General features: G+C 41.2%; 1 protein-coding gene across 1 annotated transcript; it reads left to right on the top strand.

Moving 5' to 3' along the window:
• Positions 1-359: 359 nt before the first annotated feature.
• Positions 360-16440, top strand: htr3b (5-hydroxytryptamine (serotonin) receptor 3B). The gene is made up of 9 exons (XM_034684042.1): positions 360-393; positions 3979-4142; positions 4500-4544; positions 4692-4801; positions 5629-5798; positions 9120-9277; positions 12191-12401; positions 15718-15927; positions 16175-16440. The coding sequence occupies exons 1-9, from the start codon at positions 360-362 to the stop codon at positions 16438-16440; spliced, it is 1368 nt and encodes a 455-aa protein (XP_034539933.1).
• Positions 16441-25407: the final 8967 nt, after the last annotated feature.

Below are 25407 nucleotides of genomic sequence, written 5' to 3'. Positions count from 1 at the left end.
TCAAGTGTAATATGAACAACTTAATAAAAAGGGAAAGGTTAGAAAATAGTGAAGTTAAGTTTGTATTATTTCACATTTTTCTGTAATGAAGCAACACACAGACACTCAACACATCTTTAGGGAGTCTTATCTCCACGCTGCTTCATTATTATATGTATCACCTTACCCGAGGAGTGGAAAATCAATATCAGTGCATCCAAAATGTCTGTGCCTCTCTGTTCACTCTCCTCCTACTACACAGAGTACTCCTGCTCTTCAAGTTATGGGATGAAACTGAGGATATTTGGGTGCTAACAGAGCGATTGTTTTGATTTAACACCTGGATATTGCTTTTAATCTGAAGGTTGATATTTAGCATGATGGATCTCATTTGGTTGATACTTTTATTCTCAGGTAAGAAATCTCAGTTTGGCTTATAAGAAACATTTCTGTGCATGTTTAAACTTTCCTGCACAGTTTTTATATAATATTTAATGTACCTTTTTTTTTTGATTGGACAACACTGAGCTACTTTCAGATGTTGAAATCACCTTTGTGATGTGATCTATGCATGTGCATGTACTTCATTTGCTACACTGGGTCAGCCACCAGTCTGTCTGTATCTGTGCTGTCTAATTGAATGTGATACATGCCTACATATTTAGTGCATCACAACAAATGTGAGCACATAAATCAATTCACATTTAATGTAAAATGTAAAAAGATTGGAGAAGCCATCAAAGTGCATTTGTAATTACCTTTTTCCTTATAAATCCTGACTGATAAAAGTGATAAAGTGACTTTTATTGGTCAATATTAAGTGTAATAAGGAATACATTTCTATCCCTGTGTAAAAAGGTAAAGATCCATGAAGCCATAAAGGTGCACATTCAATTTAATCAAAATATTTTTACCAAATCCTGACTGATAAAAAAAATATCTTGATTTTTTTTGTGTTTGTAAATATTAATGTGTGTAAGAACTTATTTAACGTCATATTAACCATCAGTGTGGAGTGTATTTGGCATCTCATGATCACTTCTTATTCCACCAGCCATTAAGCAGGGGTGGAGTAACTGCAGAGGAGGCCCAAGGGTAAAGACTAATTGAGGGCCCCCTTGCTGGCCCCCCATTTTCCCCATCCCCTTTTCCATACAAATAATGTTTCCATTGACTTATTGAAACACATATAAACACACTGCTCACTAAGGTCAAATCCTGTGTTGGTTTTCTTTATCTGCAACAAATCCTCCTTCACACACTCTGCTAAACAGCTTCTGGTTCAGATGACAGTCCTCACAATTCTTGATTACGGTGACATAGCCTACAGGTCTGCTTCCAACACTCTCCTTCACAAACTGGATGTCATTTACCACGCTGCTATCCGTTTTGTCACTGGAGCCCCATTCACCACTCACCACTGTCACCTGTCCTCTCAGCTGAACTGGTCCTCACTCCACTCTCGCAGACAAACACACTGGTTTCTATTCATTTACAAATCCCTCACTGGTAAACCCTGTTATATCTACAGTCACTAATCAAACTTCACAGCACAAACCGTAGCCTGCGCTCAAGTAACTTTATCAAACTCATCACACCCAAAGCCCGGACCTCCTTTGGTTGCACCTCCTTCCAGTTTTGCAAATGACTGGAATCACCTGCAACAATCCCTAAAGCTGACCTCTCTCATTCCACTCTCCACTTTCAAAAACTTAATGCACCCCATAACTCAACATCACTGCACTTGCTTTTAAGTTGCTTTTAAGTTGTTCACTGCTGTCATATTTTTGTATTGTATTGTTCTGTCTCTAGGTTTCTCTGAATGTTCTCTCTGGTTTTTTGTTTTGTTCATATTTATTGTCATGCCACCTGTGTTGCCTTCTCGCCCAGGTCGTTATTGCAAATGAGAATTGGTTCTCAATTAACTCACCTGGTTAAATAAAGGTTAAATAAAAAAAAAATAATAATAATTTATGTGCACATTTTTAAGTTTTGCTTCACAGAGCTGCAGGGAAGAAGCAGAATTCAATCACTTTTCTTATTGTGGAAAAAAAATTGAAAACACTGAATAGGTGGGTTGTTTTGTAAATTGGTTTCCTAAGCTTTTGCCTAAATCTAAATATACTAAACAAATGACATGCAAAAAATGTATCCCCGAAATGTAACTTAAATTAAAGCCGCAAGCGGCGATGAACGGGCCCTCGCACACCTGCGACCGCCGCCTACGCGAGCCGCCGCCACATGTAAACCGCCTCCTGATATTTGCCATCACATGATGTCAAAACAAGATCTGAGAGTATATGCTGCCTTAGGTGGTGCAAACGTTCCAAGTTTTTGGCAGATTGCCAAGAAAACCTCAAACTTCAGAGTCTGCCACGCCGTCAATTTTAGTCTGATCAGAATGCCTTTAATGGTTCTATAATCGTCAATATACCTGCTATACAATGTGCCTTGTTTGGACTGAATTGGAGAAAAACCCTAAGAGGAGCTCTCAAAAGTATGCACCTTTATTCGGGCTTCATTCTTCACATTCAGACCTGTGTGTGCGTTTGATGCCACGCCTCAACGCATGCCACGCCCACATTTTATGTCTGATCAAATTTTTTTCTGATAATTTTTTCTCATCAAGGTGTCTACTATAGGTTGCCCTTGGTTTGGACTGAATCAGAGAAAAGCTCTAGAAGTTAATAGTGTTAGTATGCACCCTTATTTTGACGCCACTTTTCATGTTCAAAGCTAGGTGGCGCTCTTCCTGTTGAGTTTGGGATATGGGTGCAAGAGGCTTTTTTGTGCGTCCTGATGCCATGAATATGTGTAAAATCTTTCAAGCATGTAGCTCAAAATAACCCCTATGGGGAGAGGTTTTTGAAAACTGTAGGGGGCGCTAGTGAGCACATTTTTTCGACTTTTTTTGCAAAACCCATAAAATGTCGCAATTTTCCCGAGGACTGATGAGTGTGTTGGATGAGGTGAGATTACGTGCATTTTAAAGTCACAAAAATCCATTTTCCAACGTTTTTTTTTTATGCCCCGCCCCAAAGTCTGCCACGCCCACATCCTTCGTCTGAACGGAATGCCTTTACTTTGTATTAATCGTCAATGGGTTTACTATAGAATGTGCCTAGTTTGGACTGAATCTGAGAAAAGCTCTAGGAGAAATGAGCAAATGTATGCACCCTTGCACAGACCCATTTTGGCCCATTTTTTCATGTTCAAAGCTAGGTGGCGCTCTTCCTGTTGAGTTTTGAATATGGGTGCCACTGGCTTTTTTGTGCGTCCTGATGCCATAAGTATGTGTAAGATTTTTCATGCATGTAGCTCAAAAAACTTGATGCGTAGGGTGTTATTTTTACCTCTAGGGGGCGCTACAGAATTTTTTTTTACAAGACCTATAATAACTTGCAATTTTCACCAGGCCCGATGAGTGTGCAAAAATACTCGCGCTTTCATTAACGTTCAGGGGTCCAAAACTGCAATCTCCTATAATATGAAACCCTTAGGGTTACAATAGGGCCTTCGCCACCATCGGTGCTCGGGCCCTAATTAATTTTCTAAAAAAAAGATAAGTTTAGAAAAATCAAACAACTTATACTGTGTATTAATGGCAAACTAAATAAAGAACTATAAGCTCCTACAGTTATTATAGCATTGCAAATTGAGAAGCCTTATACCTTTGTTGAAAAAAAAGTTGGCGCATGAAATAGTGTTGATTTTCAGTGTTTTTCAGTGAGGCTCACATGTAATATAATATATATTATATAATGTATGCAGGTTTGTTTACATTTTCCAAAATACCTGGAAAACAATTGCAGTGCTGAAACAAGTCCCTGTTTTTAAGTGTCAGTCATTATAGCAACTCCAATCAACGTTCAAGCATTAATCAGTACTACTGAAACATTTGTTGACATTTTGGTCTGAGGGACGATGAACAGCCTCAGTCTTCTTCTCCATGTGCTGATCCTAAAGTGATCCTGAAGTCTCTCTACCTTTCCCTTTCAGCTCACCTGGCTGAATGTGTGCCAGAGAAGCCAAAGAGATCAGCTCTGAACCAGCTGACCAGGACCCTCCTCAGGAAATACGACTGTGGGGTCCGACCTGTTCACAACTGGACCAGTCTCACCACCATCCACATAGACCTCATCCTGCAGTCTGTGCTGGACGTGGTATGTTAACTCATGATTTGATTTGAACACACAGCTGCTAGTCGTCATTTTTTCACTTCCACGCGTTCAAGAGATCTGACACCACATCAAACGAACATTATGAGTAAGAGCTTCATTTTGAACTCATTCTTCATAATTACACTGGCAGACATGAAATTTGCATTTCAATTTTTGATTGCCCGTACAGAAGATTGGTATGCTGCGTCCACAGCCCCCCTCTCTGTCTCAGCTCTATGAGCTTACCATTACAGCTGTGCCTATAATCAAGGTTAATCTAATCAGATTCAAACTGTTCATCAGAGCAAACACATGAAAAGCAATATCTAAAAGTATATTCAAACACTTTCTGTTATTCAGGATGGAAAGACTCAGAGCATGACTATAAGCATTTGGTACAGACAGGTGAGTGGTCTTCCTTTTACTTAATCTTTCCTTTAATTGTCTTGTCTTAAAAATAAAGTAAAATAATCATTCACCATATCTTACATCCCTATAATTCACACATTGATCTACCTTATACTATGCTGACACTTCCTTGTCCTCTTCAAGGTCTGGACGGATGAGTTCCTGGTTTGGGATCCAGAAGAGTTTGATGGTATCACTGAGATCTCACTGTCGTCTGATGCCATCTGGAGACCTGATGTTATCGTCAGTGAGTTGTAAGAAATCAAAGATATTCTAATAAAGTAACTCAGTGTCCTTCAGTAATACCAGGGTCCAAGGTTTTCAACCTTTTCTACTTTCCAACTGACCTTTGACCTCCATTGATATTGGTAATCTGTGAAAATCAACTCTATGAGACCTTGCCCCAGACCTGACAAATAATCAGGAGGTGCTTTAGCAATTATTCAACATGGTGACAACAAAGTAGTTATTGGCATCCTCCACTTTTGAGCTAGAGTGAAAACCAAGCAGCAAACCTCTGGTCTAAAAATATGAGTCAATGCGGAAGTGTTAAAAACTGCAGTTCATCGAGGATCCGCTTGAGGCTGGCTCCGGAAGTACCGGAAGTCACATACACATGAATGGGGAAAAGCTGATCTTTGCAGCATTAATAAACATGTTTACAGCCTGGTACAAAAGATGAGTGTAGTCTGAATAGCTCATTTCTCGATGTCCTCTCACTGTGAGGGGGGTGAATTTTTTTCTAATTTGGTAATTTCGAAGATATTGAGATTACTAGTCTTCCAATGAGAGGCACAGCTGCCTGCAGGAACACTGCAGCTGTTGGCTAGGAGGCTCAAAGCCCACCTCTTTATGTCACACTGGCTCGACAGCAGCAATATGGCTGCCGCTGACGATTGGTCTCAAAACAGCTCTTCAGAAACAGATGGGTGACATCACGGATCCTACGTCCATATTTTATACAGTCTATGGTGAAAACTGAAATGTTAACATGGCCTTTATACTTGAATATCTTAAAAGTGAGCCTTTCAAGCCTCCTGCCTCACCTTTCCTCCCTTCTCCCCCCCGTCTCATTTCACAGCGTGGATGCAGGGAAGTCTCCTCCGATCCCCTACGTGTACGTGAACTCCTCTGGATCAGTCAAGAACAACCGGCCCATGCAGGTGGTGCTGGCCTGCACCCTCGAGTTGTACGCCTTTCCATTTGACAAGCAGAACTGCAGCCTCACGTTCCGCAGCTGGCTCCACTCAGGTCTGTCCTCCTGTCTCTGATGGAGAGGTGCAAACCTGCTTCATTTATGATCCTAAGTAGTATAACTTTGGTGCAACTTGTCTTTGAACTTCTCAGATCTGAAAGGAGTTAAATCAGGATGAACTTATTAGCTTAGTTTTACGATTAACAGAGATCTTGTGTGCCTGGATGTTGGAATATAAAGCTGGAGTTTTCAGGTCCAATGAAGGCAACATCGTATCCTGGTTCACCTCCAATAAACAGAAAACACAGCCTCCCCCGGCTGGTCTCCCTAAAGAAGTAGACATCATTCAGTCGACCTGTGAACATACCAATCCAGGTCACAGCATCGACTGAGGAAAAATCAATAGAGCCCAACTGTGATCAGAGGCAGGGGGTTACGGTTAGAGATTAATCTGCCAATGACTTTGCTAAGTAACTGACTAATTACTCTGTCTATAAAATGTCAAATGTGTTGATGAATGGCAATCACAAATCTCTTAAGCTCAAGGTGACTACTTCACATAGTTGAAACCTTATCTCTGCTTAGTGATGACAGTTTTGGGTATCAGAAGCATTCTGGTCTCAGTTTTTAGTCCAAGTACTTTTTTCTGCTTGCATTTTAGCAGTCATTATATGGGGGAAAAAAGTCAGAATACATCATCTGTAATGCAACCCTGGATCCCAATGGAAGTCATTTGGCAACTATTTAGCCTTTTATTCATTTTTATAAAAAGGCATCTGTGCACAAGTGTATCAATCTGCTCCTAAACCTTGTTTCTGACTCCTGTCCATTCTAGCTTCTATAGTTCTAGTTGAATTGTACACAGAAAAAGCAGTCTTGACCAGAAGTCCCACAGCTAACGGCTGGATTCACCAAAAGGCCCTACAAGTTGCCTGCTTTTTACATCAGCTTGTCAGACATGAGCTGATTCCAAGTTTAAATTTATTATCAAACAAAGCAAAACAAAGCAGTAAGTATTCAACCTTGAGACCTTATTCAAGAAAATTCACCAACAATTTAAACCTATAATTGATAACACCATAGGGATGAAGCTCACCACAAAGGCTTGTCCCAGGAAAGACTGTGAAATCTGGTTGAAAGCTCAGAAAATATTTGCAAGTGACTCTGATTTCCAAGGGGTGTTTGTTATAACCATAGACTGTATGGACGTCACCCATGTGTTTCTGAAGCGCTTTTTTGACGCCAATCGTTGGCGGCAGCCATATTGGAAATGCTGAACTCAACACAACTGCTGTTGAGCAAGTGTGTAATAAAGAGGCAGGCTTTGAGCCTCCTCTTCAACAGCTACAGTGTTCCCACCTGTCAATCAAGTCAGCTGCACCTCTCGTAATGAAAAACTCGTAATCTTCATATCTTCGAAATTGCCGTGTTATGAAAAAATTCACCCCCCTGTACCGTGTGTGCCGATCAAGAAATGAGCTACTCAGACTACACTCACCCTTTTACCAGGCTGTAAACATGTTTATTTCTGCTGTAAAGATCGCCTTTTTTTAATGGGTGTGTATGTGGTTTCCAGTACTTCCGGAGCCAAGTGGACACTCCAGAAACTGCAATTTTTAAAACTTCCACATTGGCTTCAATTCTCACGTTCGGAGGTTGCCGTGCACAGATGTGCAGATATTGGGAATTACCTTTCAGTTTGTAATTTTGTAATTATTTTCCAATAACAAATTACCAAAATGAAGTTAATTTGAAAGTGCAATTCCTGGAGTGTCCGTTAGAGGCTGTATCCAAAAGCCAAAGAAACCCCATAAAAGTCCATGTGAAAATGCCCATTTTTATAGCAGAATTAAACAAGTTTACATCCTGGTACAAACAATAGTTTCAGTCTCTATATCTCATTTCTTTGGTCATAACAGCTGTTCAGTTTTTTTCAAATTGTATTAAGAGTAAGAGTTGTGCATAAGTAGGCATAATTAGGGGGGCTTTAAAGGCTTATCTGACTGACAGGTGGGCGAGTTGTACTCAAGGCTCAGCTACACTGTTAAAACAAAAAAGCTGTGAAAACTTAAAATTTCCAGGTAACTGTCTGCACTAGATTTTTGAGTTTTGAGGGTAACTAGAAATCTTACATTTGAGGCAACTGATGAGTTTTTGTTGAGATAAATTATCATTCATATGTAGTGTAACTTAAAGTTTGGAGTTCTACATACTAAGAGGTGAAAGTTGTGCCAACTTATTATTGTTTGTTCAGAAAATGTTCCTTTGTTACTGAACGTTACTGCACCGTTTTCACACCTGCAAGGTAGCTAGCTAATGTGCAAGGCTGCTAACTATTGGTAATGACCATGTCTTATTAAACTAACTAAACAAATTAAAGTGACAGTAACCGGTAATCAACTCACCATCAACTGACCAACTGTAAAGCTAGAGTTTCAATACAATACTCAAACCAAACACTCACCTTTAGGGCGATCAAATCCACACAGGACAGGAGAGATAGCGCCACATGTGAGGAACTGAAAGTGTGGATGAAGACCCCTGTAGATTTGAGTTGGAGACCCCGTTCTTTGCCTGAAGCAGACTCAGATAATTTAGCCGAGCCTCAAACCCATAACTTTAAGTTTTGCCAACCTAACTTATGAAATGAGACCAACTTTAAAACAAACTTCATACAGGTAGTTGAGATCACTACTTCGATGGAGTTTGAAACTCTAAATGGAACATTTTATGTTTACTTAACCAAAAAATCATTTTCAGGCCAACAATTTTAAGTTTTCATTTTTGCAGTGTACTTTGCCTTTTTCACACTCAGAAGTTAATTCAGCATTTCCAGGATGGAGTCCAAATCTCAGGGCTTCAAAACACCATCTATAGAAACCTACAGTCACTGAGACAACATCCATGTTTCCTACTGTCCATACGAATAACATATTTGGAGCAATACACGTCAGCAGCAGACATCAAAATGCCTTGACCAGAAATCAAACCAAACTTACCTGACATTAGAGGAACAGATGTGACAAACCTGAATCAAATCAGATGGATATTTGCCTGAATGAGAGTAGGACCAGAAGACATAGCTTTAAAGATTGATCTAAGATCCTGGCTCAGAAAGAATGTGACATAAAGACAGGCACTATGCCATTAATGATTCAACTTGTGTGCATGCCTTCATACACTGAGGAGACTGAAATACTTCTCAGGCACAGTTTTAGAGATGTGCCTTCACTGAGGCAAATAAAGATAAAACACATTTCTGCTTTTTCTTCATTATACTCCATCCACTATCTCTCTCTCTCTCTCTCTCTCTCTCTCTCTCTCTCTCTCTCTCTCTCTCTCTCTCTCTCTCTCTCTCTCTGTCTGTCTTCCTGCAGTGAAGGAAATAGACCTGGCTCTGTTAAGAAGTGCAGAGGCCATCGCTAATGATCAGAAGGAGTTCATGAATGACGGAGAATGGGAGCTACTGTCAGTACCCTCCCACTACTGGCAAATCCACCAGGACGACACCGACTATGCACAGATCCAGTTCAATGTACGGACTTTTATGTTTTAAGCGTGTTGATTATTCAAAACAAAATCATTTAAATAAGAAACTAATGAGTGACTAATACTTCATATTGTTTAAATAAAGCCATATTAAGTATTTTAGATGTGTAACAGCTCTGTAAAAAGTGAGCCAGTAAGTGCACAGTGATGTCTGTGATTGCTTATCGATGGTGGGCTTTAAACTGTAGCTCTCTGTGGGTTAGACCCCCTCCTCCTCCTCCTCTGCCTTCTCCTCCTCCTCCTCCTCCTCTTTACACTGTGCAGCAGGATTGCAAAGTGTTAAGCAATTGGCCGCGACCTTCATGGATTGGGGCTAGTGAGCTAATGCCAAATGATGAGACTGAGGCTGTTTCTGGCAAGTAAAGACACAGATAGAGAGGGAGGCTGATAGACAGGGGAGGGTGAGCAACCATAATGAGCCTGTCTCAGTGGCTGCCTGATCAATGGACTTCTTGTTAGTGGGGAGGAAAATGGCTCCATAGCCCATTGCAGGTGGAGAGCTGCTATTTATTCAGCTCAAAGAGAGAGGGCTTTTTGGTAACGCAGGGGTTCATGGCTCTCTGAGATATTGTTACACTGAGGCCATTTATTTCCAAATGCAGCTATGTGATGTGGAAAGAGTTGTTCAAGTCTTCCTCAGCTAAATTTAGATTAAAGCAAAACATTGGAGAGGTATTAGGAAGCAAATGTCATGAATAGACAGCTAAAACAGGAATATTACAAAACACATACAAATATAGCACATAAATTAAGCAATACAAAAAATCCTGTTGAGACGAAAATACTTCTCGATGGTCGAATGCCCACACAATAATAATAGTGATAAAGTTTATTTATATAGCACTCATCAAAACAGACTTTACAAAGTGCTTTACATCAAAAAACCCAGACATATAGAGCTGGCAAGACAATTTAAAGGTGACATATCATGCAAAATTGACTTTTTAATGGTTCTCTACCTGAAATATGTTTCCCTGGCATGTCTACAAACCCCCCGAGAATGAAAAAAATCCATTCTGCCCCTGTTGTGATTTCTACACCTTTCTGTAAATGTGTGTGAAACGAGCCGTTTCAGACTTCAGTGTTTTTGTTACATAACAACAATATCCGGTCTGTCACGGAGTCAGAGCTCGGAGCTTGTTCAGCCCATAGACTGTATAAAATAATACTGAATCCCTCCTCCGTTTTTCATTACCTGCACACATGTGTGCTAACAAGGAGCTTAGGAGGGAGGCATGCTAGTTGTAGGCTGTCTTAATAAACACAAAGGTCGGTTTTACTCCCCACGTCTTTTAGATTTGAAGATCTAGTGGATGATTTTTATTTATCATGGATAAGTGCTAGCGCTAGTTAGCATAGCTACATAGCTACATGTCGTAGTTGTAGTTGTGTAGCAAGACACACGTCAACATACTGACAAATAAAACAACAAGAAACACAGAATCTTTGACCAATCCTTCAGAAAAGGTCCCGCTGCCTTTCTGGCAGAGGTCGGTTTTACTCCCCACGTCTGCAGATTTGAAGATCTAGTGGATGATTTTTATTTGTCATGGATAAGTGCTAGCGCTAATTAGCATAGCCGCATAGCTACATGTTCATAGCTGTAGCTGTAGAAATAAAACAACAAGAAACACTAAATCTGTGACCAATCCTTCAGAAAAGGTCCCGCTGCCTTTCTGGCAGAGGTCGGTTTTACTCCCCAGGCCTGCAGATTTGAAGATCTAGTGGATGATTTTTATTTATCATGGATAAGTGCTAGCGCTAGTTAGCATAGCCACATAGCTACATGTTCGTAGCTGTGGACCAAGACACACGTCTACATACTGATAAATAAAACAACAAGAAACACTAAATCTATGACCAATCCTTCAGAAAGGTACTGCTACAGGCGCCTCTCCGTCAGGATCAGATTCTGGATCAGATTCAGAGGGTTGAAGAAACGTGATCTCTGAGCAGCCGTATATATTCAGCCAACATGTAAACATTAGATCAATGTGCTGGAGAGTCGAGGCACATCCACTTCCTGAGGGGGCGTGGTCAGAGGGAAAACAGAGTGTTTTGAGGAGGACTGAAGAAGAGGGTTTTTCAGGCAGACCAAAATCTGATTTCAAAGTGTTTTTTTGAGCATAAACTTTAAAGACATGTTTTGGGGACCTCTTAGACCAATATATGTATATATATATATATATATGGATACAAATATGTTTTCAGCTGTGATTTCAAAGAAGATGCAGCTCGCCTGAGATCCTCAGGCAGGTCGTTTCACAGTCGTGGAGCCTGCAAAGCAAATGCTTGCTCACCCTTAGATTTTAAGTTTGCGACAGGAACTTTAAGAAGGTTCCTGCCTGAGGATCTGAGGCTGCGCCCGGGCTGGGTGACAGCTAATCACATATATATTCAGGGGCCGTGAAGTGCTTTAAAACATGAATGAAAACAGACTTTAGTTTCAGAATGAAGAAAAGCTTTCTTAAAAACAGCAATTTACTTCCATTAAGATTTAAACAAAAGGATGCAAGAATAAAACAAAGGAAAAAGACTGCATACATCCCCTTTGTTCAACAAGACAATATTCAAATCAAACCTTTGTTTGGAACGTCATTGTGCAGAAGCATCAGCTCAAACATGACACGAAGCTTAGCAGACAAGTATTTATCATTTAAGTGCAGCAAAACCCCCCCCCCCCACAGTTTAAAAGGTCCCCAGTAAGACTAAAGAACAAAACATATCCATGAAATATTAAATAATAGCATGTGAGGTGCGGTAAGCTGGAATATCTATGAGTCTGATGGAAGTCATGGCAGGTCTTCATAAAACATATTTTGTGACATTTGGTCCAATAATCTTGTTTTGTTGGCCTCAGTTAAATCTCAGCTCTCTCTCTGTACTGTCTTCTGTTCAGGTGTTGATCCGCCGGCGCCCCCTGCTGTACGTGGTGGGTCTCCTCATCCCCAGTATCTTCCTCATGCTGGTAGATGTCATCAGTTTCTACCTGCCTCTGAACAGTGGAACACGCATCGCCTTTAAGATCAGCATCCTGCTGGGCTACACGGTCTTCAGAGTCAACCTGACCGATGAGCTGCCGTCCACTGCCGTCAGAACTCCACTCATAGGTTAGAGACTTTATCTATTGTGATGTAGTTCAGAATATTTATTTCCTTTTGATTAAACTCAAATTGGTTATTTATCTTTGCTGTAACCTAAATTATGTCAGCTTGGATTTTGAATATGTAACAAATGACTGGTGAAGAAGGCCAGCTCTGTCCTGGGCCGCCCTCTTGACCCTGTGGAGGTGGTGGCTGACAAGAGAATGATGGCCAAGCTATCGCCTCTGATGGACAACATGTCACACCCCCTGCAGGAGACATTAAAATCACTGGGTAGCTCATTCAGTTGGAGACTCCTTCACCAGCTGTGTCTCAGGGAGAGATACTACAGGTCTTTTCTTCCTGTGGTGGTCAGACTTTATAATCAACGACAAACACAAGCTCGATCTCCCCTGTTAAGAGTGCTGCAACCTCCATCTACATGTGCATCACATTTGTCCTGTAGACATATTGTAAATGTACTTTATATTCAATTTTATCCTTATTTCTGTACATGTTTTTCATAGGATACACTAATTTAATTTTAATAACTTATAATTGAATATTCTATATTTTGTATGCTTGCTATTAATATTTACCACTATCCACTTTGCTGCTATAACCCATAGACTGTACAGCCATGGCCAAAAGTTTTGAGAATGACACAAATATTACATTTTCACAAAGTCTGCTGTTTCAGTTTTTATAATGGCAATTTGCATATACTCCAGAATGTTATGAGGAGTGATGAGCTCAACTGCAATTAATTGCAAAGTCCCTCTTTGCCTTGAAAATGAACTTTATCACCAAAAACACATTTCCACTGCATTTCAGCCCTGCCACAAAAGGACCAGCTAACATCATTTCAATGACACACAGGTGTCACACACATTAACACAGGTGTGGGTGTTGATGAGGACAAGGCTGGCGATCAATCTGTCATGATTGAGTGACTGGACACTTTAAAAGGAAGATGGTGCATGACACCATTGTTCCTCATCTGTTAGCCATGGTTACCTGCAAGGAAACACGTGCAGCCATCATTGCATTGCACAAAAAGGGCCTAACAGGGAAGTTTATAGCAGCGAGTAAGATTGCACCTCAGTCAACCGTCTATCCAATTATCAAGAACTTCAAGGAGAGAGGTTCAATTGTTGCCAAACAGGCTCCAGGGCGCCCAAGAAAGTCCAACAAGCGCCAGGACCGTCTCCTGAAGGTGTTACAGTTGCGGGATCGGGCCACCACCAGTGCAGAGCTTGCTCAGGAATGGCAGCGGGCAGGTGTGAGTGCATCTGCACGCACAGTGAGGCGAAGACTTTTGGAGGAAGGCCTGGTGTCAAGGAGGGCAGCAAAGAAGCCACTTCTCTCCAGTAAAAACATCAGGGACAGACTGATATTCTGCAGAAGGTACAGGGACTGGACTGCTGAGGACTGGGGTAAAGTCATTTTCTCTGATGAATCCCCTTTCCGATTGTTTGGGGCATCTGGAGGAAGGCTTGTTCGGAGAAGACGAGGTGAGCGCTACCATCAGTCCTGTCTCTTGCCAACAGTGAAGCATCCTGAGACCATTCATGTGTGGGGTTGCTTTTCGGTCAAGGGAGTGGGCTCTCTCACAATCTTGCCTAAAAACACAGCCATGAATAAAGAATGGTACCAGAACGTCCTCCGAGAGCAACTTCTCCCAACCATCCAAGGGCAGTTTGGTGATGAAGAATGCCTTTTCCAGCATGATGGAGCACCTTGCCATAAAGCAAAAGTCATAACAAAATGGCTCGGGGAACAAAACATTAAGATTTTGGGCCCTTGGCCAGGAAACTCCCCAGATCTTAATCCCATTGAGAACTTGTGGTCAATCCTCAAGAGGCGGGTGGACAATCAAAAACCCACAAATTCTGACAAACTCCAAGCATTGATTATGCAAGAATGGACTGCCATCAGTCAGGATTTGGTCCAGAAGTTGATTGACAGCATGCCAGGGAGAATTGCAGAGGTCTTGAAAAAGAAGGGTCAACACTGCAAATGTTGACTTATTGCATGAATTCTGTGTAATTCTCAATAAAAGCTTTTGATACTCATGAAATGCTTCTAATTGTATTTCATTATACCATAGAAACATCTGACAAAAACACCTAAAAACCCTGAAGCAGCAGACTTTGTGAAAATGTAATATTTGTGTCATTCTCAAAACTTTTGGCCATGACTGTATATAATGGACAGTGTTGCTCTGCCTTTTCCCATTGTACGGTTTTGAAGCCGTTCCAGAACGCTGACATCTTGTAAATTTTCTTCAGCCAGAGTCTGCACAGTAGGGAATTTGTGTGTTTGTGTGCCCCACAGCGTACCGTCCAAAGGTCCTATGGAGTTTCTCTCTACAGCAGCTGTGAATCAAAGTAAACGCGGGTGTAGACCCCCGTTTTTTAACCTCTAATAACTAACGAAAAAGAAACTTCAGAAAAAAGAGGCCTTGAACACAAAACAGTCAAATAATAACTACATATCACAACAGCATACGGATGAGAGAAACGTTCGTACGACGTGTATTTGCAGCCCCATTCAAATGAATGGGGGAGACAGAGCTTTTGATCTATACTGCAGCCAGCCACCAGGGGGAGCAGTTTTTGTGGCAGCCTCACTTCAAGCCGAGAGAGATGACGTCCATTTTTTATACAGTCTATGGTATAACCCTGTAAATTTCCTCGTTGTGGGACAAATAAAGGATTATCTTATCTTGTATTGAATAAGATTTAAATCTTCTTTGTCTTAAAGCTGGGGTTGGTAGTCAGATTTAGATCCACTTTTTGTTATACTGGTTAAAATGATCTTTATGTCCTGATGGTAATCAATACATAATGTGTTCTTAAAAAAGAGGTAAAAAAAAAGCTGCTATCTACAGCCGGAGTAAACCTGGGAAAACACCAACCAATCACTGCCATCAGGAGCCAAATGATGAAACCAATCAAATCCCGTCCTGCCGTTCTGCCCGCCTCCTGCAGAGCGTACATTTCATGTTTGTTTGTGTTTTTAACTTTCACTATGAGAATGTAGGTAGACTGAATCCTGACTACCATGACTACCAACCCTAGCTTTAAATAATTAGTTTTGAAGAAATAGATCAGGAAAGCAAGTTTTTCATCGTCACTGCAAAAACATAACCAGAGGAGTAAAACTATGTTGGAAGGTTGGAAGGTCTTAGCAAAATCCAGAGCTGCAGAAATGATTGATGAAATCATGTCCAGAACAACTCATGTTATCAATCATTCCTCCCTCTGATTATTGGCTGTCACCAGCTGTTGTAAATGTGTGTGGCAGTGTTGAGAGCTTTTTCTTTTCTCTTTCCATACAGGTGTGTTCTTCGCGGTCTGCATGGCCATGTTGATGCTCAGTCTGTCTAAATCCATACTCGTGGTGAAGCTGCTCCACCACAGCGAGAAGGAGGTCAAGCAGTTCTCGGTGTCAGCCTGCCTGTTGGACAAGTACGGCTCAGCTGGTCAGGAGTTCACCGAGAGCGCTTTAACCTCCCTCAAAACCCTCGATTTCATCAACCCCTCTGGAGGTGAGACGCACCTGAGGATCTGAGATTTTTTGAGTCAAAGTTGTAATAAACCTTGGACAATATGATTCATTGGATATTTTTTTAAGCTCCTGTTATAGTAACTCAAACTGACCTTAAAAACAAACACAGTCTTGAAATGTTTCTTCCTGTTGAGCTATCTGGAGGCTTCGTTTTGTTGTTCTCGCCTGTTTGAAGGAACTGCATCAATCTGCATAAATCAAAACCTGATTATTTCATCTTCCTGCAGATTATGAGCTGGAGCCCTCTCTGGAGGAGGATCTGCTGTCCCTGAATGAGATCCAGGAGGCTCCTTCTGGACTTGAGTGGCTTCTCCAGGAGCTGGTCTCCCTCCGTCTGGCCTTTTCTGAGGACGACAGTGAGTCTTCGGCTCAGGCTGACTGGCTGGCTCTCTGCTCTAAGCTCGACCTCTTCTTGTTCCGCTTTTACCTCTTTGTTCTGGTCCTCTATGCCAGCACTCTGGTGCTGCTGTGGGCCAGCTGGAGCTTCTCCTGAACAAACACATGAAGACATAATGGGATTTATTTTGACACTGAAACTTAAAGGTGACATATCACGCATTTTTCATCAACATATATTGGTCTAAGAGGTCCCCAAAACATGTCTTTAAAGTTTATGCTCAAAAAAACACTTTGAAATCAGATTTTGGTCTGCCTGAAAAACCCTCTTCTTCAGTCCTCCTCAGAACACTCTGTTTTCTCTCTGACCACGCCCCCTCAGGAAGTGGATGTGTCTCGGCTCTCCAGCACGTTGATCTAATGTTTACATGTTGGCTGAATATACACGGCTGCTCAGAGATCACGTTACTTCAACCCTCTGAATCTGATCCAGAATCTGATCCTGACGGAGAGGCGCCTGCAGCAGGACCTTTCTGAAGGATTGGTCACAGATTTAGTGTTTCTTGTTTTATTTATCAGTATGTAGACGTGTGTCTTGGTACACAGCTACGAACATGTAGCTATGTGGCTATGCTAACTAGCGCTAGCACTTATCCATGATAAATAAAAATCATCCACTAGATCTTCAAATCTGCAGACGTGGGGAGTAAAACCGACCTCTGCCAGAAAGGCAGCAGGACCTTTTATGAAGGATTGGTCACAGATTTAGTGTTTCTTGTTGTTTTATTTGTCAGTATGTCGACGTGTGTCTTGGTACACAGCTACAGCTACAGCTACAGCTATGTGGCTATGCTAATTAGTGCTAGCACTTATCCATGACAAATAAAAATCATCCACTAGATCTTCAAATCTGCAGACGTGGGGAGTAAAACCGACCTCTGCCAGAAAGGCAGCAGGACCTTTCTGAAGGATTGGTCACAGATTTAGTGTTTCTTGTTGTTTTATTTGTCAGTATGTAGACGTGTGTCTTGCTACACAGCTACAGCTACGACATGTAGCTATGCTAACTAGCGCTAGCACTTATCCATGATAAATAAAAATCATCCACTAGATTTTCAAATCTGCAGACGTGGGGAGTAAAACCGACCTTTGTGTTTATTAAGACAGCCTACAACTAGCATGCCTCCCTCCTAAGCTCCTTGTTAGCACACATTTGTGCAGGTAATGAAAAACGGAGGAGGGATTCAGTATTATTTTATACAGTCTATGGGCTGAACAAGCTCCGAGCTCTGACTCCGTGACAGACCGGATATTGTTGTTACGTAACAAAAACACTGAAGTCTGAAACGGCTGGTTTCACACACATTTACAGAAAGGTGGAGAAATCAGAACAGGGGCAGAATGGATTCTTTTCATTCTCGGGGGGTTTGTAGACATGCCAGGGACACATATTTCAGGTAGAGAACCATTAAAAAGTCAATTTTGCATGATATGTCACCTTTAAAAAGTCAAAGTGTGAACACATTACTATGAGAAAAGAAGACTGCAGAATGCATATGTAGATAAACATGTAACTTATAAGTAATCACATGTAATATCCTCCCCTCAAGTGTTTGTAGACGTTAAACAAGTATAATACAAGAGGACAATTTGAACTGGATGCTAATGCTGTTAATCAATGCTTTTAAAGGTGACATCATAACCTGCCGTCTATGAGGTTTTCATTAGCCGTGGTAACTGAACACTTATCACTGTTTTCTCACATCGTAGCCTCCTTTTTTTTTATGTTATTGACAAAGTGAAATGTGGAAAGAAGGAAAAGCCTTCAGGGTATCAGACAGGTTGAAGAAAAATAAGTTAATTGAGATCATGCACAAAGTATGATATAGAGACAAACAAACCCTGTATAGTCCAACATACTGTAAGTCCCTGAGGGGTGAGTTGTGGAACTATTTGAGGACAAGTAGTCTGGCAAGGCAACGTCTAGTGTAAGATCAGTTTATATCAATCAATCAATCTTTATTTGTACAGCGCCAAATCACAGCAAACGTTATCTCAAGACTCTTTTACAAACAGAGCAGGTCTAGACCACTCTATGTCAAATTATGAACAGAGACCCAACACCAAGACAGGGTAAGACTCAGTCTGACCCCACCTTAATCCACCATTAGCATTGCACCTCACAGTATTTAGCTAGTTACAGCAGAGAGGAAACACTTCCTTTAACAGGCAGAAACCTCGAGCAGAACCAGACTCATGTTAGACAGACATCTGCCTCGACCGAGTTGGGTCTGGAAAGAGGGATAGAGGAGAATAAGAGAGAGAGGGAGCGGTGATAGTGATGAGACGAGTAGTAGTAGCTGTTGCCGCTGGAGTCCAGCACGTCTGTATCAGCTGGAGTCTGGAACGTCCACAGCAGGAGGACGTCTACGGCAGCTCAGAGGAACCTACGAGACAAGGGAGCTCAGGGACTCCAGAAAGGTCTATGGTTAGTAACTTTAATGGGACAGGGAGAGTTAAAGTAAGTGATGAGGGGGTTGGGGGAGGGGTTGAGATAGGATCCCAGTGTGTCAGTGCGCCAGTTACCCCAGCAGTCTGAGCCTATAGCAGCATAACTAAGAGCTGGTCCAAGCCTGATCCAGCTCTAACTATAAGTTTTATCAAAAAGGAAAGTTTGAAGCCTACTCTATATATGATGATGCATTTATTTAAGGTGTAATCAGGATTCCAATAATTTATGCAAACAATGTTCCATTAAATCAAAGATCAACAACAATCCTAATAAATCTCAAATGAAAGCTTGCAAATAAAAAAAGTTCAAAACAGTTGGCTTCTTTTTGTCCACCTGACTGCCATCACCTGTAGCCTTGACTGTAGCAGAGCATAAGCTCAGTGTTCAGTGTCGAAATTACACTTAGGTACAAATCCGTCATTTAGTGCATCATTTCAGCTCCAACACCAACCACACAACACTGGATTTACAGAGCACTGAAGTCAGGCTCTAATCAGCTGATTGGTTTCTGCAGATTTGCATCATATAATCACAGATTATTGGCAGATCAATCCTTCATGTGTATAATTCCTATCTCTCATTTTCAGTAGTGGACAGTAACAAAGTAAATTAACTTGAGTACAGTTTTTGAGTATCTGTAATTTACTTGAGTATTATTTTTTGGCGAACGTATTACTTTTACTCCATTTAAAGACAAATATCATACTTTTAACTCCACTTACCCAGAGGAAAATGTTACTGCTCAAGGCTTTCTCTTCTAAGTCTCCAGAGACAAAATTGAGATTCTCACTTCAGCCTCATTCAAGTTTCAAATTGTTCTCATTGGTTTCTCATTAGTGTCTCCTAAAATTCACTAGGAGAAATAGTTGAGACCATGACATGAGTCTTATTTGAGACTTAAATGAGAGATCTCATGAGAGAGGACTGTAGCCTCTGTATTTGGGACGCTTAGACTGCTAGGCCACCAGTGTCCAATAGAGTCCACCCCTTTAATTATAATAATCTGGCTAAATCTGGTCGGCCCTTTTGCGGCCCATATTTTAAATAAATGGTCTGTCATACCTGGAGATATGAAATCTCTATCTTTTGCAATTTCTCTCAAATCCACTAAATCTTTGTGAAGTTGTTTTGTTCCAAACAGACTTGAAAAGGAAGGTCCATATTGTAAAGTCAAAGAAGAGATCATTTCACATCTAAATTGCTGATCTTACAAGTGGTTCAAATGTTTTAATGAGAATTGTAAGTTTGTGGACAATTACATTGAAATCTTAATTTTGCAGGGCACTATAAATGTTCATGAAAAGATGAGCTCAGGCTCTTTCTTTGCTCCATCTGAGCTCAACTTGAGACACAAAAACTGAGTCTGACAAAAACAAATGGATGAGGTTAGATTGAGAGAGCTCCCTGATTTCTCCACCTGAGCTCAAAAGGAGTCACAACACTTGAGAAATACCTGAGAATCATTTCAAATTCTGACCAGGTCTCCTTTTGAACTGAAAGGGAGACTAAGCTGAGACTTTTTACAACTTTTTTTCTGGAGGCAAGAATGAGAAACAGGAAACATAAGCTATAGTCTCATTTTGCTTTCAAACAGATCTCATTGTTGTCTAGGAGACAGAATGAAACACTTTTGAGATCTCCTCTCTAAATTTATTTTCCTATGGGTAGTCAGCTGATGAATCTTCTTTTCTGAAATCAGATCCCAAAGATCGTAAACTGTTTGTGTACTTGTGTTTAACTTTACTTTAACTCAAGTCATAATTTAAAAGAACAACTTTCACTTGTATTGGAGTAATGTTTGACCAGAAGGATTTATACTTTGACTTAAGTAATGAAGGCAGCTCCTTTGTCCACCACTGTCCATCATCCAGTACTGAAACGTTTGTAGTATCTTGGTTTGATCAGGTTTCTGTATGTTCCTGTATCTGATGATGTCGCCCCTGTGCTTGTATTCATTAGGAGTTTTCCCAAATCAGCAGATCACTTTACACTAAATCTAACTCTAACTATATTAAATTCTGTAATGGGATAATGACATAAACACAGACTGTATAACTGATGTCACACATTGTTTTCTGAAGAGGCAATTATAAGGCCCCTATATTGGAAATGCTGACTTTAATTTACGCCAGACGATTAGAGACCAATAAAGGGGTGAAGTAGAGGCTGTACTTTTGCTACCTGACAGTTTATCCCTTATCTAATCTAGGGGTGTCAAACATGCGGCCCGTGGGCCAAAACCGGCCCCCAGAGGTTCCAATCCAGCCCACGGAACGACTTTGCAAAGTGAACAAAGACATTAACTGCAATTTTTCAATAAAAGTGACTACTATTTCAGATTTCTCTACTGGGGGTTGCATAAAATCATAGTGGTGACGAAGTGCACCCGAATGGAACTTTTTTTCTGAAAGTGAGAAAATAGATGACTTGCTGTTTGCATAATCCGGTTGAGATTCATAAAGACTTTTTAGAGCACTATAAGATGATCCACTAGCACTATACCCCTGCATACAACACTGTCCAGCAAGCAAATTGTTCATGCTGGAGCTGAGGGGTCCAAAATAATCAACTTATGTATTATAGGTCAGTTCATGTGCTCCTTTGGAGAAAATCACCTGTTCCATCAGAGGTAGCCCACAGCTGTTTCACAAGACCTGGGACCCCTGGATGGCCTATCTAGAGTCCGGTCAATACAATGTTTAACTTATTGGTACTCGTACTTCATCTGTGTTCAAATATCAGCCACCTGTAGATGTGTGAGTAAAGTGTAAGGGGAAGATATGTATGTATGTGTATGTTACATTGAAGATTGTGGGTGCATCTCTCCTTGTCATGGCATGGTTTTGTTTTTTTGTTCTTTGTTTTTGTTTTTGTTTTTGTTTTGTTGTTGTACTCTATGGTGTTTTGTAAAATGTTTGTCCGAATAAGAATGAAGAAAAATGAATAAACAGAATTTTCCAAAATAATCAACTTTACCTTCTTCATTATTATAATCTATCTGTTCTTTTGCTGTAAACATTACACTCTGTGTGTCAGGTGAATGGGTAACCTGTGTGTTTGCAGCAGGTTTCAGTGCTTAAAGAGTAAAATATTCGACCCCACTATGAGACTCATCATGGTGAAAAATACACCAGCTGTTTTTGTAGAAAGACAGTTCATTAAATGTGAACATTTTCAGAATATACTTGTACTGTTTTACACTAAAACAAAGGGAACCATGTAGAGTTGTAGTTATTTATAGATTATTATGTTATGATTTTGCTGGTCCGGCCCACTTCAGATCAACTCAGGCTGTATGTGGCCCCTGAACTGAAATGAGTTTGACGCCCCTGATCTAATCAAAACAGATGAGTTTATATAAATATGTCGTATAAATATGCAACACTGATGTTTGAATCCGGCTGTAAACATGTTTAATTCTCATGTGAAAATGGGCTCCAATGGGGTCTCCTTGGCTTTTCGAGCCTGCCTCAAGGGGACACTCAAGGAACTGCAGTTGTTTGCACTTTCACATTAGCTTCAGGAGGTACTTGGGCAGAAATGACTACTGTTACAAGAATTTGACTGTTTTTAGTGACGATTTCTTCAAACAGATTTGAAGCAGCGGGGATGGGGATCAGCACCTCCAAGTCTGAGGCCATGGTGCTCAGTCGGAAAAGGGTGGCCTGCCCTCTCCGGGTCGGAGGGGAGTCTTTGCCCCAGGCGGAGGAGTTCAAGTATCTCGGGGTCTTGTTCACGAGTGAGGGGAAAAGGGAGCGGGAGATTGACAGACGGATCGGGGCGGCGTCTGCAGTGATGCGGGCGCTGTACCGGTCTGTCGTGGTGAAGAGAGAGCTGAGCCAGAAGGCGAAGCTCTCAATTTACCGGTCAATCTACGTTCCGACCCTCACCTATGGTCACGAGCTGTGGGTAGTGACCGAAAGAACGAGATCACGAATTCAAGCGGCCGAAATGAGCTTTCTCCGCAGGGTGTCTGGGCTCAGCCTTAGAGATAGGGTCAGGAGCTCAGACATCCGGGAGAGGCTCAAAGTAGAGCCGCTGCTCCTCCGGATCGAGAGGAGCCAGATGAGGTGGTTCGGGCATCTGGTTAGGATGTCTCCCGGGCGTCTCCCTGGGGAGGTGTTTCGGGCATGTCCGACTGGGAGGAGGCCACGGGGAAGGCCCAGGACACGCTGGCGAGACTATGTCTCTCAGCTGGCCTGGGAGCGCCTCGGTATCCTCCCAGAAGAGCTGGTGGAAGTGGCCGGGGAGAGGAGTGTCTGGGCTTCCCTGCTGAGACTGCTGCCCCCGCGACCCGGACCCGGATAAGCGGAAGAAGATGGATGGATGGATGGATTTTTATAAGAATTTTAATGATGTACATAATTTTCTCTTCCAACTAATTTTATCACATCTATTAGACTGACCTGTAACCTTTTTTTTTTTCTTATCCATCTTCTTCTCAGCTCTCTCAGAGTATTCCCATTTGTCAGCTATAACTGTGATATGTCAAACCAGATCCAAATGATTTCTAAAGCTAAGAGAATAAAATCCAGACTGTCAAACACCAGGACTTTCTTTAAGTATTCTGTGTGCATAACCTCCAGGTATGCACTGCCCTTGTATAACAACAACATATTTTGACTGAGACATTACTGCATTGAGTCTGTTCAGTTTCCCCGACAGGGAAGATTTACTCCAAGTCTGTGTATAATATATCAGCTCTCTGGAGAAATTCCTCAGTGCCGGTGTGATGTTATGATACTGTATTCAAACTTTAATCTCCATCCCACCGCCACAAAGGAGATCAATAAAACCCATTCAGAGCTCGGCTGCTGTGTCTCTATTCCCCCGATGGCTTCCTAACAGTCATGATGAGAATATCAAGAGTGTTTCATAGAAAACCTGCTGCAGGAAAGATCCATATTAATGCAATTTTCACAGTATCTGAAAACCTCTTCCTTCAGTGGATCTGGTTACAAGTTGTTACCCAACAGAGCTGAAGATAAATGTTAAGTGAGTGCTTTGTTACAGTCTGTATGAGCTAACTAATGGCTGCCTGTGATGTGGAAGCTTTGTGTTGAAGCTTATAAGTGTAATCTCAAGATGATTCTTCCTGTTCTTTTGGAATAAAGGCATTTATGGTATTATTTTAAGATAATACATGACAGGAGTGGTAATAAAAGCTTTAATGACAATCCTGCCTATTCTTATTTCTAATGCACTAAGAGTCATAAAAAATCAGTTGGTTATTATAGACACAAATGGAGGCAAGGATGAAGAATTGAATACAGGGTTTTGATGAGACAACTTGCTACAGGTAGAGTTCAAGGTGTTATGGATGGCGAGTGGCTGGCTGTGGTTCTGGAGCTGAGCGTTTGATTCTTGATAAGGGAATAGTTTGTTTCAAGAGGAAAAAAAAGGATTTAAAAAGACACATTTCAAGAGGGCCTCAGCTGAGTACCACGCTTGGTAAATGGACGATCTGGCGATGAGTGGAGGACTGAGCCGGGCTTATGTACTACAGACAGAGTTGAAGGCTTGATTGTAGATTAGCAGCAGGTGAGCAGATTTGATTGCAGCAAGGTGAGTTAAGTCCACCCCCATCTTCAGGTGAGCAGACAAACAAGAAAGGCTGTTTTTGAAACCGCCTACTAAACTAGCAGTATGTTCTGATTTGCCCAAAATTCAGTATGTAGTAAGTAGTATGTGAACAAGAGCAAAATCTGCAGTATGCCAAAACTCCCCGGATGTCTACTGATTAGAGAAAATTTCACAGTGTGCATCAGACCAGTCTGCCTCACGTACTGTTTCCCACAATGCACAGCACTCGTTCAGCTTTTTATTTTTTCTTCTTTTTTGACGGTGGAACTCAGTTTTTATGTTCTGTAAAAATTATTAAATTCCATGTAAACCACTTCCTAACTTTTTATATCATAAGTGATCACTGTCTGGTTTGGCTCTGCAACCAAACTAGACAAACAGAAAAAATCATCGGTGTCGACCTGCCCCCCATCCAGGACTTGTACCGGTCCCGGGCCAGGAAACGGGCAGGTAGCATCACCGCTGACCCCTCACACCCTGGACACAAATTCTTCAAACTCCTCCCCTCCAGCAGGCGCTACAGATCACTGTGCGCCAAAACAACCCGCCATAAGAACAGTTTCTTCCCCCAGGCTGTCACTCTGATGAACACTAAACCATAACAGTGTCATACCTGTCAGATAAATACTCTCTGTAAATATACATGTAGATATACAATGTAACAATTCTCAAGCAGAATTCCATATTTCTATTTTTTGTACTATTTAACTTCTATTTTTATAATGTAAAACTACCTCTGCAACTCACCACTGCACTTTATCATATTATTTTAGCCTGTACATATTAGTCATGCCTATTTGTTGTTTCTTTGTATTTATAGCTAAGGTTATTGTTATTATATTTTTATTTTATTTTTTATTGTAGTTCTTATTCTTATTCCTATTCTTATGCCTTGTACAAAGAGAGCACAGTTTACTAAAGTCAAATTCCTTGTGTGTTCAAGCATACTTGGCGAATAAAGCTGATTCTGATTCTGATTCTGATTCTGAAGTGATGCTAAAGAAGCAGTTTATCTATCAGCTTGGCCGT

The sequence above is a fragment of the Notolabrus celidotus genome, chromosome 5 (assembly GCF_009762535.1).
Source record: "Notolabrus celidotus isolate fNotCel1 chromosome 5, fNotCel1.pri, whole genome shotgun sequence".
Taxonomy (NCBI): domain Eukaryota; kingdom Metazoa; phylum Chordata; class Actinopteri; order Labriformes; family Labridae; genus Notolabrus; species Notolabrus celidotus.
Note: the sequence above shows the minus strand (reverse complement) of the source record. Positions and strands in the feature narration are given on the sequence as shown.